Here is a 16,315-nt window from a genome sequence, read left to right on the forward strand (position 1 = left end):
CCACGGAGGCGGAGAACTTCAGCCACCGGTGCTGCCTTCACCTCTGCACCCTGAGGGCTCCATCCTGGGCTGGTTCCTTACCTCCCCGGGATCATCCTGTCGGGTCGGCCCCAGAACAGACACAGCTCATCTGAGGACAGAGCCAGGTCCAACACTCCCTAGCTGCTGTCCCCCTGAGGGCCCAGTACCCAGCCAGACGCTGCCTCTAACAAGCACTTAATAGATACTTGTTACACAAAAAGATTTTGAAAACCATTTTCCCTGGCTTACAAGGACAGTACACGTAGTGGGTTGAAGAGTGTCCTCCCAAAATTCATATCCACTCGGAACCTCACAATGTGATCTTATTTGGAAACAGGGTCTTTGCTGATATAATTAGTTAAGATGAGGTGGTAGTGGATTAGGGTGGATAAGGTAAGTCCTGTGGCAGGAACCTCACAGGAAGAAGAGGAGTAATGCAGAGATACACAAAGGGAAAAAGGCCAGGTGAAGATGGAGGCAGAAATTAAAATTATGCTGCCAGCTCGCCCGGAGATGGAAACAACCTAAGTGTCCATCATCGGATGAATGGATAAAGAAGATGTGGCGCATATATACAATGGAATATTACTCAGCCATAAAAAGAAACGAAATTGAGCCATTTGTAATGAGGTGGATAGACCTAGAGTCTGTCATACAGAGTGAAGTAAGTCAGAAAGAGAAAGACAAATACCGTATGCTAACACATATATATGGAATTTAAGGAAAAAAATGTCACGAAGAACCTAGGGGTAAGACAGGAATAAAGACACAGACCTACTAGAGTATGGACTTGAGGATACGGGGAGTGGGAAGGGTGAGCTGTGACAAAGCGAGAGAGAGGCATGGACATATATACACTACCAAACATAAGGTAGATAGCTAGTGGGAAGCAGCCAGTGGGAAGCAGCCGCATAGCACAGGGAGATCAGCTCGGTGCTTTGTGACCACCTGGAGGGGTGGGATAGGGAGGGTAGGAGGGAGGGAGATGCAAGAGGGAAGAGATATGGGAACATATGTATATGTATAACTGATTCACTTTGTTATAAAGCAGAAACTAACACACCATTGTAAAGCAATTATACTCCAATAAAGATGTTAAAGAAAAATAATAAAGGTGACTCCAATCTAATAAAAAAAAAAAAAGAGTCATGTACCACAATGTTCATTGCAGCTCTATTTACAATAGCCAGGACATGGAAGCAACCTAAACGTCCATCGACAGATGAATGGATAAAGATGTGGCACATATATACAATGGAATATTACTCAGCCATAAAAAGAAACAAAATTGAGTTATTTGTAGTGAGGTGGATAGACCTAGAGACTGTCATACAGAGTGAAGTAAGTCAGAAAGAGAAAAGCAAATACCATATGCTAACACATATATATGGAATCTAAAAAAAAAAAATTGTTCTGACGAACCTAGGGGCAGGACAGGAATAAAGACGCAGACGTAGAGAATGGACTTGAGGACACGGGGAGGGGGAAGGGTAAGCTGGGATGAAGTGAGAGAGTGGCATGGACATATATACACTACCAAATGTAAAATAGATAGCTAGTGGGAAGCAGCCACATAGCACAGGGAGATCAGCTCGTGCTTTGTGACCACCTAGAGGGGTGGGATAGGGAGGGTGGGAGGGAGACGCAAGAGGGAAGGGGTATGGGGATATATGTATATGTATAGCTGATTCACTTTGTTATAAGGCAGAAACTAACACACCATTGTAAAGCAATTATACTCTAATAAAGATGTTAAAAAATATTATGCTGCCAGAAGCCAGGGAACCCCAGGAGCCACCAGAAGCTGGAACAGTCAGGGAAAGACTCTCCCCTACAACCTCTGGAGAGAGAGTGACTCCACCTGGATTTCGGACTTCTGGCTCCTAAAGCTGAGAAAATAAATTCCTGTGGTTTAAGCCATCACGTTTGTGGTTATGTGTTACGGCAGCCCTCGCAGACTCAAATAGTATGTGAGAAAATCCATTTCTAAACTATTTATGCTAAATCCGCAGGTTTTCCACCCCTCCCCCAACCCCACCCAGCATCTCCACTCGCCACTGTCTGAGCTTAGCTTGCCCTTGAGGCCCTCACACCAAGGTCACTGGGGTGTCAGCACATCAGGCAACACCTGCTTGGGGATCAGAAACGGGCTCAGCGATCACTGACAGCTTTTCTCTCTGCTTCCCCACCCCAGGCTCCAGCACCGAAGAGGACAGAAAGCAGATGATCACCCGTGTAGGGCAGGTCAGCTTGCAAAGCCCTTCGCAGCCTGTGAGAAGACAAGGCAAAGGTGAGGAAAACAGGTTCACAGAGGACAGGGACCAATCCAGGTGGGGAGCAGCACTGAGACAGGAGCCTGGCTCTTCTGTGATCCCAAGGCCAGGAAGCTTCATACTCCCCTCTGCTGTTTCACAAAGCTCCAGTCAAGAGATATTTCTTCTTATTAAAAAAAAATAAAAAGGAGGAGGGACTTCCCTGGTGGCGCAGTGGGTAAGACTTTGCACTCCCAATGCAGGGCGCCCAGGTTCGATCCCTTGTCAGGGAACTAGATCCCACACGCATGCCGCAACTAAGAAGCCAGCGAGCTGCAACTAAGGAGCCAGCCTGCCACAACTAAGACCCGGTGTAACCAAATAAATGAATAAATAAATAACATTTTAAAAGGACACAAAGCACAAAACTGCACATTGCAATTGTGTCTGCCTCCCCCAGGATTCAAACCACCACCCTGGCTACTGGGAAAGAATTCTTTCTAGCAAGAGGGTAGGAGGGCAGATGAGGCACAGCAGCCAAGCCCCCGGGCCTGGAGTGGATACGGCGAGGTCCAGCGCTGCACGGCCGAGGGAGGTCAGGAACCAGGGTGTGGCCCGTAGCAGGTATTCAGGCCGCCGGTCATGGGCCACGATGGCCGAGGCGTAGAGGAGGCCAGCCAGGGCCGACAGGAGCCGGGTCCACAGGTAGATGGAGGGAAATGTCCTACCCCAGCACTGGGCAGAGAGAGAAGGGGGCTGGGCTGGGAGGAACACTGCCACCTCCCTCAGCTCCCTTAAAGCTGATTCTAAGACCCAGGCCCCTGGTAATGTAAGAGGTTGGAGGGCAAGCCCTCTGCCCATGGCCAGTCCCCAGAGGTGCCACTTCTGTTGGGCTTCAAGCTGCTTCCAGGAATTCCCTGGCAGTCCAGTGGTTAGGGCTCCTCGCTTCCACTGCAGAGGGCATGGGTTCGATCCCTGGTTGGCGAACTAAGATCCTGCAAGCCGCGCGGCGTGGCCAAAAAAAAACAAAGCTGTTTTCTTTGTCTGGTGAACTCCTATTCATCCCTCAGAACCTGGCTTAAACCCAACTCTGGGAAACCATCCCTTAACACCTCCACCCTAAGGGGAGCAAGTTATTTCCTCTTCAGGGTCCCTCACACCTCTGACATATCCCTCTATTGGAGTGCCTTTCACCCTGATCATGACTTAGCTCCTTACACATCTGTCTGTCCAACAGACAGAGGGCTCCTGAGAGCAGGGCTGAGGTCCTCACCATCTCGGTGCCCTGGAACCCAGCACTGGGCAGGGGCTCGTGAATGTCAGTGGGGAGAGCAGGACGGAGACTGAATTATGGAGAACCAAGGGCCCACTCTTCTCGTCTCGGGGCCACCAACTCTGAACCAGGCGGGACGGGAAAGTCAGGAAAATTAGAGATAACATTCTGGAAATTTTGAAGCCAAGGGGATATTTCTGGAGAATGAGCAATGGAAATACTGGTTTTTAAAAAAGGAAACATGCAATATTTATATGTAAGTATCCTTTACAGGTATAACGTCACTTTATATACACATTAAGTATATATACAAATATTATGTATTTCCAATTATATACAATTACATAGGTATTTAAATTAATACATAAATATAAATTATATTATATATATATGTATATATATATAACTTAGTTTGCTCATTAGATGACTGTACTTAGAGACATACAGACCTTGGTTAAGGAACGGAAAATATTCAAGAGAAAAAGCATGTTTTAGCCGATTTTCTCCATTTTAATTTAACCCTCAAAAAGATTCCTGGGACTTGCCTGGTGGCGCAGTGGATAAGAATCTGCCTGCCAGTGCAGGGGACATGGGTTTGAGCCCTGGTCTGGGAAGATCCCACATGCCACGGAGCAACTAAGCCCGTGTGCCACAGCTACTGAGCCTGCACTCTAGAGCCCATGAGCCACAACTACTGAGCCCACGTGCCACAACTACTGAAGCCCACGCACCTAGAGCCCGTGCTCCGCCACCACGAGAAGCCCGCGCACTGCAACGAAGAGTAGCCCCTGCTCGACGCAGCTAGAGAAAGTCCGCGCGCAGCAACAAAGACCCAACACAGCCAAAAATAAATAAATAAAATAAAATAAAATAAAAAAAGATTCCTGGGAATTCCCCGGCGGTCCAGTGGTTGGGTCTCCACGCTTTCACTGCCAAGGGCTTGGGTTCAATCCCTGGTTGGGGAACTAGGATCCCACAAGCCACACAGCACGGCCAAGGAAAGGGGAAGAAAAAGAAATAGATTCCTCAGAAGTGTTACATCTACCTCTGCATCTCTTCCGGTTTTGTTCCCAGGCCTCCCTGTTTCTGGCCTGCCACCCCCTGAGCAGACGGCACACAGCCGGGGACGGTGGCCCCTGGCCCACTGGCCCCAGAGGTTGCGGGTGGAGTGTCACCCCTTCCCATCAGCCCGTCCCACCTCACACGGCCCAGCAGCACTGCTATGGCGGGAAGCCTTTGGGGTCCTCCAGCCCACCCACCCCCATTTTACAGAGGACATTGATGGGCAAAGGGGAAGGTGACTTGCAGAGCCGGGCTAGGCCCTGAGCTGGATGAGGCCAAGCTGGGGGAGCCCTCTGCTCTCACTCCCGTGCCAACCCACGCCCAGCGCCCACTGACTCAGAACTCAAGCTCTTCTCAGGGTCGGTACTAGGGTCTAGAGGGCTCCGCCTGCGGCGCTGAACACACAGCTGTGCTTCAAGCATCACTGCTTGAAGACTGGAACTGGCTTGGTGACTCGAGATGTGGTATGAATTTCTCCAGCACACACAGGCCTGTCTAGCAGGTCAGGACAGACGGCTGGGAGGACGACCTGCCTGGTGGCTTCCCGGCAAATCCGCGCTGGGGACTGGAAGCGGGCTGTGCCTCAGACACTCTTACAGCAGCAATGATTCCCGGTGTTGTCAGCACAATGCTTTACTGATCAGTGCGTGTTTCGCACCCTTTGTCCTGTTCAAGGACTTGCTCCTGGAAAAATGGGAACTTTTCCCACCAAAGCCACCCAGCCAGGCTGCTCCTCAGCGCCCCCTGCAGGGGTAAATTAGAAGCAGCTTCTGGGGGATCCAGGGTCCAAGTCCAGGCTGGCTTGGCCTCCCATAGCACTGCAACCCTGCTGGCTTTCTCCCTAACGAGGGAACCCTAGCTCTGGGTTATTCATGGGACCAGAGACACTCAGGGCTGGCAGCCCCTCCGAGATTGCCCAGCTCAGTCCCCTTGCAATCTCCCTCTATCTTCTTGCCAAGGGGCCATCAGGTTTGAATGCCTCTAGTGATGAGAAGCCCACTACCTCCTAAAGCAGGAATAACAACACCAGCTGTTCTCAACATGCCAGGCACTGAGGAAAGTGTCTAACCCATGGAATTCTTCCTTTAACCGAATGGGAAGCGGCCCTCCCAGTAACCTCTTGGTTATTGATTCTGGTCTTGGTCCTGTTCTCCGAGACTGCAAAGAACAAGGCTGCTCTTTCTGCCCCAGGATAGCCCTCTGTTTCCTGTATCCATGAGCTTCCTTTTCTCTAGGCCAAATGCAGTGACTCATTAAGAAGTGTCTGCTGGAAGCTACCCTGGGCAGACCCCAAGCACCTGGAACACAGTGAGAAATGAAACAGACAAGGGCACTGCTCTCACACTGCTGATGCTCTGCTAGGGGACCAGGCAGCAACCTGGTAAGTAACTAAAGAGCTCATTCAGGCTGTGATAAATGCGATGAAGAAAATTAAGCAGAGGGAGGGACACAGCGGTGGGACTGGCCTGGGGCTATTTTAGGTGGGATGGTGTTATGGGTTGAATTGTGTCCCCCCAAAAAGATGTTGGAGTCCCAACCGCCAGAGGTAGTGAATGTGGCCTCATCTGGAAATAGAGTTTTTGCAGATGATCAAGGTAAGCTGAGGTTATTACGATGGGCTCTAACCCAAGAGGACTGTGTCCTTGTGAAAAGAGGAAAGTCAGACACAGAAACGTACGGAGGGAAGCCATGCGACCACACACACACACACACACACACACACACAGGGAGAACTCCACACAAATCCTGGGGTTGTGCTGCCACCAGCCAAGGGACTACCAGAAGCTTAGAGAAAGGCCTGGAACGGATCCCTCTCTAGGGCCTTCAGAAAGAGCGTGGCCCTGCTGACACTTTGGTATCGGATCTCTGGCCTCCAGGACTTAAAGACAGTATGTTTCTGTTGTTCAGAGTCTGGGATACTTTGTCATGGCAGCAGCAGGAAACTAATACAGGTGGTCAGGGCACTGCAGCTGTTCCTTCAAAGGCCCGCATGTGACACGGCTTCCCAGCCCTGACCACACCCTGGAGGCCCATCCCAGCGGTGGCTGAACTGCGCACAGTGTTCCCCACGCTCCCCTCCCTTGCCCTGGAGACAGCATCTTTGCTGATGAGGCCCTGTGCCCCGGGAGGTTTCAGGCTGCAGCTCCCACGAGCGGTCAACTAAGCACCGCCTCCTCAAATCCTGTTCTCCTGGGATTGCTGTTAAACCACAGTGCTCTTGGGCAAGACTAAATGATGGGCCGTCACATTTCTGGCATCAGGCCCTGCCATTTTCACGCGTCCGTAATATGTGGCTCTTCGGCAGGCGCCCTCCTGCCTCGGTGGCCTTTCCCGCACACTCTGCTCTGCCCTGAGTGCCTTCCCTTCGCCTCTGCCTCCTTAGACCCCACCTGGCCTTCGCTGCCAACCTGGGGCCGCGCCAGCACCCAGTGCCTGACAGTGTGAACAGTTTTCACCCTCGCTCATTTGAATAATGCAGGAGGCTTCTCTCTTTCTTCCAGAACCCCAAACATTTGATTCTTTCTTAGAGCATTCAAACATCCTGCTTTCCATTTCTGTGTCTTCCTTGGGGAGACTGTGAGCTCCCCAAGGGCAAGCAGGGCATCTCAAGGCACGTCTGTTCCCCCAAGGGACTGGCCATCACATGACTTCCCTAACCCCAGATGCCTGAAAAATACTGCCAACAAGACACTCTCGAATACACAGACCCCAGGAGCTGCATGACCCTGTTCTCTAAAAGCTCAGATCTTCTCGCTCCTTAATGGGGTGCTTATCCATCCAAACTCAGGGGCTCCTTCCGGAGAGCCTGATTTTCATTTGCTACGAGAAATGGAGAGAACACGGTGCCCTCTCCCTGTGAGTCTCAGGACCCTCCAAGGCCTGGGGGCGGCTGTTCGCTGCCCACACACATGTGTATACACGCACACACACCCACGTACACACCCACAGGCGCACATGTGAACGGAGACACCACCTCTCCACCCCGGTGACCTGGAGCTGGGAGGATGCTCCCAGATGCCCTAAGACCTGCCAGGGTGACCCACAGTCCCGGCCCCAGACTCACGATTCTGGAGAGTGGGGGGATCCGGGAAGCCCAGGCGCCCAAGGCTGCGATGCCGCCCAGCAGGTAGCCAAGGATTTCAGTATTGTCCTGCGGGAACAGTGATACACTCAGCACCCTGAAGATATGCCCATGCACCCCAGGCCCGTCCTTTTCTGCTTTTAGGAGGTTCTTCCCAACAAGGCCTAACCCTGACGCCCACCCCCAGGGCATTTGTTGGAACTAGGAGAAGGGGAGGGGCCCGCATTGCCCCCGCCCCCCCCCCCGCCGTCAGGTCCCCCTGAGCAGGCTCGACCTCACCTGTACCAGGCTTCCCAGCAGCCTCCGCTGCGACCCTCGGATGGGGCCTGAAGCCTTCGGGACAGCGGCCCACAGAGCCCAGCCTGGGCCCAGGCTCAGCGGCAGGACCAGGGCAAATATGCTGGCCCTGAGCTGCCGCCTCCTCTTTCTCTCCCGGGAGCCCCGACCTGCAACAGACACCAAGGTCCCACAGGGCTCCCGGGATCTGGAACTCGACAGACAGCTGCGTGGGAAGAACTGGTGTCGACCCCAGACCCGAGGCCAGGATGGGTTCCCCCACTGTTCCACAGGCCAGCCCCTCACCCCCCTTCAAGGGCCTGTGGTTGGGTTTTCCCCCCTTCCCCTTATCCCCCCCCCCCCCCCCATGACTGGCACTCCTCCCCTTCCTCAGCCTCTCATAGTGTTTTATGTTTCAAGGCAGGGCAACGTGATCCTTTTTCATACGCATCTGCACGCACACAGAGTCGCCCGTCCTAGACTGGAGGCCGCTGAAGGCAGGCACTGTGCCCGGCCAGTTCTAGAATCTGCACAGAGCCCGGCACAGAGTGGAACCGGCACAAGCTTGGTGAATGTATTATAAGTGGGCACACTGGTGCCAAGGCACCAAAGCTGTGAGTAGGATAAGCATCGTCTTTGAAAGTCTCCTTGAAATAGAAGACAGATCCACCTCTGAACAATTCCAAAAAGAACATTCCTCCTCTGGGCAGCCTCGAGCAGCTGAGAGCATCTTACATCACCCCTGATGCAAGCATTTCCCTTTGGGACAAGGGTCCGAGCACACTGCTGCCCCTTCTCAGGAAAGTCCCAGTCCCACATACTTAAGGCTACTCATCCCATCTCAGTCACTTCCAGCGCCCGCTCGGCCTGAGGCAGCCCAGGTGGTTCGCTTGGAGCCCCTGGACTTGTACACTGAGTATCACTGTCCACCCCCAAAGCCCCGCCCCCTCCCCTTCCTGACCTCTGCCCATGCTGCCCTTTCACCTGGAATGCCCTTCCTTGCTGTCCCAGTTCCGACGTCACATCCTTCTCTGACACCTGCAGCCCCTCCCCTCCTCTGGTTGCCCATTGTGAGCCCACACCCCCTTACTAGCAGCGCTAACTAACTTTTAGGCCCCTGACTCCCTGCTCTGGGTGAAACCAGGGAGCTCGCCCATTCGTCTGTGCTTGGCAGGGTCCAGGCTCGGGTGTGACAGGGAGAGGCACTCAGCACACTGATGGATGAAATGAGTGGATGGGTGAAGACAGGAACAGATGGCAGCACACTTACCTGAACTGGACTTGACTTTGGAGCTGCAGACTGGGAAGAGAATGGACACAAAGCTCACCAGGTCAACAGCTGCTAGGTAGACACCAGTGAAGACCTGGGAGCAAAGGAAAGAGGGTCTTGGTGTTCAAACACCTTTCAGCAACTGTAGCACCGCTCATTCTGGCTCTCCTCTACCACGTGTGTTCCACTGATGTAGGGCTTCCAGGGACACCTCCAACCCCAGGAAAGGTTGGTTATCACCTCCATTTGACTAACGAGGAGATGGGGTGCTTAAGTAACCAATCCCATTATGCAGACGCCCATCAGAGAGATGGGATAAGAACTCAGCCCGCCCCACTTTCCACTGGACAGCATGGTCTCTGCTGTGCAACTTTGGCCGCCACTGAACTTCCCTGGGCCTCGGTTTCCTCATCTAGAAAGCAGGGATAATAACAGTGCCTCCCTCCTTGTTAAGTAGATTGTATGGGCCGATACACGGGAAGTTGCTTAGGCCAGCGACTGGACGAAAGTAAAATGCACCCACCCATACATGCACTAGCTACTGACAGTATAGTTGACGCTTGAACAACTCAGGGGTTGGGGCACCGACTCCTCTGCAGTGGAAATTCCAAGTATAACTTTACAGTCAGCCCTTTGTATCCGAGGTTCTGCAACCATGGTTCAACCAACTGTGGATCCTGTAGTGCCGTAGTGTGTATTTATTGAAAAAAATCCATGTATAAGTGGACACACACAGTTCAAAGCCATGTTGTTCAAGGGTCCACTGTACTTAGTGCTTAAGAGCATGCGTTCTGGGGTTTGAATCCTGACTCTGTACTTACTAGAGGGTGACTTTCGCAAGGTTATTTAACCTCGCTATGCCTCAGTTTCCACATGTATAAAACAGGGATGATGAGAGCACCCACGTCATAGGTCGATTTGAGGATTAAATGAGTTAATACATGAAAAGCCCTTAATGTCAAGTACATAGTTAAGTATTTAATAAATATCAGCTATTATTATTGGACTTGAGCTAGGCCTCATTATAGTCTATCAGCTAATGACAATGGGCTCCCAGAAGGAAAGGTGATTTGTTTCTGATAGAACGCTGCTCACAGCAGGGTCTAGAACTCTCCAAATCTGTGTCCAACCACTAGGCTCCCCTCCTTCACATCTACCTGGATGGCAAAAGGCCAGGACCAGCCCCCTGAAGTGGGACCCATAGGTCCTCCTTGGGATATGTGTTTTGGGATAAGCCCCTTCTACACAGATTTGTTTGAGGGTCTAGACTTTGGAAAAACTTGAAACTGCTTCTCACTTGCTCCAAAGCCCACATCACCACCTCGGAAAGGATTCAGACACCCCTGCCTGAGCTGCGGCTGGGCCCTGGGCTCTAAAACCAGTAACAGCAACAATCCCTTTTTACTGGATATCTACTATGCGTTAGCTGGTGTTTTAAGTGATGGGGATATGGTAGCGAATAAAAATTTTTGCCCTTATGGAGCCGACATTCTAGTAGGGGTTAACATACAGTAAGCCATAAACATAATGAATAAGTAAAGTCGATGGTATATTAGGGAAAACTAGAGCAATGAGGTTGTCTGGAGCACCTGTGGTAGAGGCAGGGCACACTTTTAAACGGGTGATCAGGGAGGCCTTATTGAGAAGGAGATATCTGAGCAAAGACTTAAAGGAGGTGAGCAGTGAGCCACGTGGGTATTGGAGGAGCAGGAAGGCCAGCAGCGGCACAAGCCCTGAGGTGAAACTGCCTTGCATGGGGAAGGAACGAGACAGAAACCACTGTCACCTGTAGGCCCAACACACCTGGATGGTGAGCTGTTTGGCCAGAATCGCCCCGATGGTGTCACACAGGCTGGTCAGGAGGCAGCAGGCAGCACACAGCACCGATTGGTCCCGTCCGGATTTCTTCCCACACCTCAGATAGAGAAGCCTGCGGGGACAGACGGGCGTGTGGGCAGAACACAAAGACGTGAGTTTGGGTTCCCAAAGCAGGTGTCTGAAAAGGGCAATTGTGACTTTAGGTCCCTCAGAATCACTTTCTTCCCGATATTCAGCAGGTGCTTTTGACCTTAGTTTACAGGTGGTTAAAGAAAGGATGGAAAGCCTCCGAGCCTCTGACCAACAAGCCCATGGCAGGAGGCAGACCTCGTGAAAGGATGAAAGAAATTCCTCCTACAAATCTGGCTGCCTCAAGTTCGTGACCCACCACTCAGTGCTGACAAATGAGCTGTCAGCTGTTATGTTTTGAAAGGCAACAGGAGGGTTATAAAAGTAACCCAATCATCGCAGTTTAACTGCAGAGCAGAGTTAATTGCCTGGATTAAAAAGGCAACTCGCTTCTTTGAAATTAAAATGCAATCCTTCTAATCCATCTGTGCAGTGAAATGGCCTGGCTTCTGCCAGCTGCATCCAAACTGATTTCATTTTGGGTGCATGTTCCTCACATACCGGGGGAGACTCCGCTAAGCTGCGATGGCACTCTGGGCTGACCTCCCCCTAGGGGCCCCACTGCTGGCTTCTCTCCCTTACTGCCCGCTTTCCACCCCCAGGAACAAGCGCAGGAAGGCAGGACAGACTGGAAGGGGCCAGATGTCTCTCTGTCAGCATCATTGATCGGAGCTTGGAAATACTTTATTCTAGATGTTTCCCTGCTCCATTTCTATGGAGAAACTGAGGCACGATTGCAGCTCTGGTTTCACTTCATTTAACCACAGGGTGGTACTCACTCTACATCATTAGGACCATATGGCTGGTTCTGGGCTCAGCCCTTGGGACTAATGAATGAGGACAGAAGGCCATTGGGCTCCCAAACATTCCCCGACCAGCCAGCCGAAGCCCAAAGCTCACAGTGGGAATACCAACTGTTAATTTGGGTCCTGAAACTGTTTCAAGGCCCAGGAGTGAAGACTCCTACATTAGAGACTCTCTGAGTTGGACCCAAATTAGAAATAATTCATTTAGGGCTTCCCTGGGGGCGCAGTGGTTAAGAATCCGCCTGCCAATGCAGGGGACATGGGCTCGAGCCCTGGTCTGGGAAGATCCCACATGCCGTGGAGCCACTAAGCCCGTGCGCCACAACTACTGAGCCAGCGCTCTAGAGCCCGCGAGTCACAACTCCTGAGCCCGTGTGCCACAACTACTGAGGCCTGCGCGCCTGGAGTCCGTGATCTGCAACAAGAGAAGCCACCGCCATGAGAAGCCCGCGCACCACAACAACGAAGAGTAGCCCCCGCTCACCACAACCAGAGAAAGCCCGTGCGTGGCAACCAAGACCCAACACAGCCAAAAAAATAAAACAAATAAATAAATAAATAAATAGATTTAAAAAAAGAAATAATTCATTTCAACCCTCCCATTTGAGAAAGGAGAACACTGAGGCCTATGGTGAAAGGTGAGTTAACGGCAGGCCTCTGCTTCACGTGTGGCGGCTCTGCGTGCGCCCTGCGGCTCTCCGGCCACTTCCCCAGCCCTTAGGGGTCAGGGATCCCGGGCTGACTCTGACCCAGTCCCCACACAGCTGAGGCAAGGCGAAAAGGCAGCGGCTGTGCTCTCAGCCTGGCCACTGGGCATTCTCGAGGGAGCTCCTTAACCTCCCCAAGCCTTAGTTCCTGGAGGGTAAGACGTCTAATAATACTGGCTTTAGAGGGTGGCGGTGAGGGACAAGTGAGATAAGGCACATAAAGTGCCTTGTTAGTTCCCATCCTCTGATCTGGGTAGTTTACCTCACAAGCCTGCCCCTTTCTAGTAGGTTCTGGGATTTCGGTTCTCCCCATTTACTCAGGCAAGTTAGTTAACCTCTCAGCAGCTCAGGCTTCTCATCTAGGCGGGGTCAATGACAGTCCCTACCCCATGGGGCTGCGGCAGGGATCAGTGAGTTAACGCAGCACTAGGCCCTCAGTAACTGTTCTAAGTGTCTTCTTATTCCTATTCCAGGGACTGGGCAGTGGAGCTGCAGAATCTCTCCACCAGCGTCAAATGCCTGAGGGGAACGTGACTGCCTGTCAAAGGTGAGCCGGTGTCAGCCTCCCTCAGGGGTGGTCCTTCTCCCCTGCCAGGGAATACGTGGGTGGCACCATCCTCCAGAGCTTGGGACAGGGTGGCAGAAGATCTGGAGACCATCTTTAGCCAGACTTCACCCTTAGAACCCACGTTATGGGGACCACTTGGCCAAAACACTCCAGGTGTCGGACAGACCAGGGCAAAGTCTGTGGCCAGAGTCGGATACTAGCCTCCCCTCTTCTCAGCTAAGAGGGCCAGTAAATTGAGGCCAGAAACATTGAGAGACTTGTCCAAGGCCCTTGCCCTCCGCCAAGGGTTGATGGCAGTGTTGGAGCAATAATAATGCTGTTTAATGAGCATTTAGTAAGAGCTTTACCAGTACTATTTGATCCTCCCAGCCGTCCTATGTGCTATCATGCCCATTTACGTGAGTAAAACGGGCCCCAGGGATCTTATAGCTCGCCCAGCTCACACGGCCAGTAAACGGGGAAAGGCTGACACTAGAACCCAGGACTGGCTGCTTCCAGTCCACGGCCCCGTCCACTGCACCACCCAGCCTCCTCCTGCTGGCTCCCAGCCCAGTCTCCTGTGCGTGGAATCCGGAAAGAAGTATCTGATTTCAGTCTACAGCAAAATGTTCCTCTCGATCCTGCAATTGTGCTGCCTCCTGCATCCTCCCTTTCTGCCCCCTTCCCTCTAGGTTTCCAAGCGCGAGTTGGCAGGGGGCAGCGCCCCATTTCCCCCCGCGGCCGCCCCGGTCCCCGCCCTGGCGCCGCCCGGTCCCAGTCCCCATTACAGCGCGTGGACGGCGATCCAGCAGGAGAAGGCGCAGATCCACAGGCCGAAGGAGATGCAGACACGGTGGCGGGCGAAGCAGTGGTCCAGGTAGTCCCAGTCCCAGAGCGCGGGCGCAGGGCTGGGCGCCTCCCCCATGGCTGTATCGGCTCCGCCTGGCCCGGTGCCCGCGCCGCCGCCTGGCCGGGGACCCGCGCGCAGCCTCCCCCCGCTGCCCGCCGCCCCGGGCGCTGCCTCCCCGCGCGTTTCCTCCGGTTCTGTTCCTTCGCGGCGGCCCCAGCCGAGCGCGCCGACCGCAGGCCGGAGATGGGCGCGCCCAGATCCGCGCTTCAGGGGGCGGGCGGCGGCGGTCAAGACTCGAGGGAAAAGTTTCCGGGAACGCGCGGCTCCCCACCCCTCGCGCTATTGTCGGGGGTCGGCGGGCGGGAGGCCGCCCCCCAGTGGCGGAAGCCGGGAGCAGCCTCTGCACAAAGGCTGCGCCCCACGCCCCCCAGACAGCGGCAGCACGGCTCCAGCGGACCCCTTCGCTGCCACGCACCCCCAAACCCGGCGGCCAGAGCGGAATACAGTGACCTGCCGGCGCACTGTGAGGCACCTCGTCCGTTCATTAACCCACCATGTTTCCTGAGTCAAACAATACATACTTGGCGCCTGGGGAGCTTGCTTGGGCGCTGGGGATCCCGCGAGGAGTGGGGCTTGGTCCAGATCGTTAAAATGGCACAATACAAAGGGTGCTGTGGGAGGCCAAGAAGGAGGAATCAAACGCGCCCCTCTGCATCCTCCCTCACTCTTTTCTGAGGCTGGAGCTGCACCCTGTGTCCCTGTTCCGTTGCCCAAGCGGGGCTCTGGAGGCGAAGTCCTCTTACCCCGCGACCCCCGCAGCCAGGGAGCCCCGTGATTTTTGCAATCTGTCCCCTCCCATCCAGCCACACTGCCGTCAGTTCAAGTACACAGGGCTATTGTTCTTGAAAACAAACTATTATTATGATTTAAAATTTTCATTGTTGATTTTAATAACTTTTCTTAAAGGACATGACTATATCATTTCTTTCTTTTATTTTTAAAAATAGCTTTACTGAGATCCCATTCATATATCATAAAATTCACCCATTTAAAGTGTACAATTCAGTGGTTTTTAATATATCCACAGAGCTGTGCAACCACCACCGTTATCTAATTTTAGAACATTTTCATTACCTGCCAAAAAACCTAGTGCCTACTAGCAGTTACTCTCCACCCCTCTCAAGCACTCCCAGCCCTAGGCAACCACACATCTACCTCTGTCTCTATGGAGCTGCCTATGCTGGACATTCCTTCTAAATGGAATCATCCAATAGTGGCCTTTTGTGGTTGGCTTCTTTCACTTAGCATAATGTTTTTAAGCGTCATCCATGTTGTAGCAGGTGTCCGTATGTTATTTCTTTTTATGGCTGAAAAATAATCCATTGTATGGTTGTACCAGATTTATTTATCTTTTCATCAGCTGATGGACATTTGGGTTGTTTCCACTTTTTGGCTGTTATGAATAATGCGCTGTGAACATTTGTCTACAAGTTTTTGTGTGGACATAGGTTTTCAGTCCTCTTGGTCACATACCTAGGAGTAGAATTGCTGGGTCCCATGGTAACTCTGTGTTTCAAGTTTCGAGGAACTACTGGACTGTTTTCCAAAGTGGCTACACTATTTTATTGGTTCATTCATTTTAAAAAAGTTATGACCACACACGGGAGAAATAAAACACTATCTGTCAGGCATTGTGCTAGGAGCGGGGGACACATTGTTGAGAAAAACAGATGTTTTTCTACCTCAGTGGAATTTACAGTCCAGTAGAAAAGAGAGAGATATTAAACAGGCAATCGAGCAAATAAAGATAAAATTAAAATATGTTATTAAGCAAAAGGGGCCAAAATTCAAATAGTAACATGATTAAGATGAACTGATATAAAATTCATGCCAACTAAGACAAGATTAAAGGGTTAAATTAAAAATATATGTAACCCAAGTTTCTCATAGTGTATAAACAAAAAATGCTCCTAGTCTGAAACCTCTGCCTTCTGATTCTTTTTTTTTTTTCTTCTTCATCTTTTTTTTTCTTCTTTGTTTTTGCCTTCTTGTTCTTTTCGGGCTCTTCCGGTGTTTGTTCTCTGTGCTTACAAATGGTCATCTCTACCTTGCTCTCCTGTGGGTGCTGACCAGTGGCTGCCTAGATCCTGGGTTCCTCTAGTGATGCTGTCTACTTACTGCTCCCAAAGGCAGATCTATCCAAAGATAATCTATTCCACTAA

The 16,315-nt window shown here is 51.9% G+C and overlaps 1 protein-coding gene across 3 annotated transcripts in view; it reads right to left on the reverse strand.

Moving 5' to 3' along the window:
• TMEM44 (transmembrane protein 44) overlaps window positions 1-14,396 on the reverse strand; it is a 35,827-nt gene extending 21,431 nt beyond the window's left edge. Inside the window, exons 1-6 of one of the 3 annotated variants that reach the window (XM_004278767.3) lie at window positions 14,032-14,393; window positions 11,040-11,166; window positions 9,237-9,330; window positions 7,970-8,136; window positions 7,673-7,759; window positions 2,838-3,008 (exon numbers count right to left, since the gene is read on the reverse strand). In XM_004278767.3, the coding sequence (XP_004278815.1) occupies window positions 2,838-3,008; window positions 7,673-7,759; window positions 7,970-8,136; window positions 9,237-9,330; window positions 11,040-11,166; window positions 14,032-14,168 (783 nt within the window). In that variant the 5' untranslated portion in view covers window positions 14,169-14,393. Of the gene's footprint in view, window positions 1-2,837; window positions 3,009-7,672; window positions 7,760-7,969; window positions 8,137-9,236; window positions 9,331-11,039; window positions 11,167-14,031 lie in introns of all 3 variants that reach the window. The other 2 variants (XM_033403739.2, XM_033403741.2) reach the window with 2 other exon arrangements.
• Between the last annotated feature and the right edge of the window lie 1,919 nt (window positions 14,397-16,315).

The sequence above is a fragment of the Orcinus orca genome, chromosome 5, assembly GCF_937001465.1.
Source record: "Orcinus orca chromosome 5, mOrcOrc1.1, whole genome shotgun sequence".
In the NCBI taxonomy this organism is placed as follows: Eukaryota; Metazoa; Chordata; class Mammalia; order Artiodactyla; family Delphinidae; genus Orcinus; species Orcinus orca.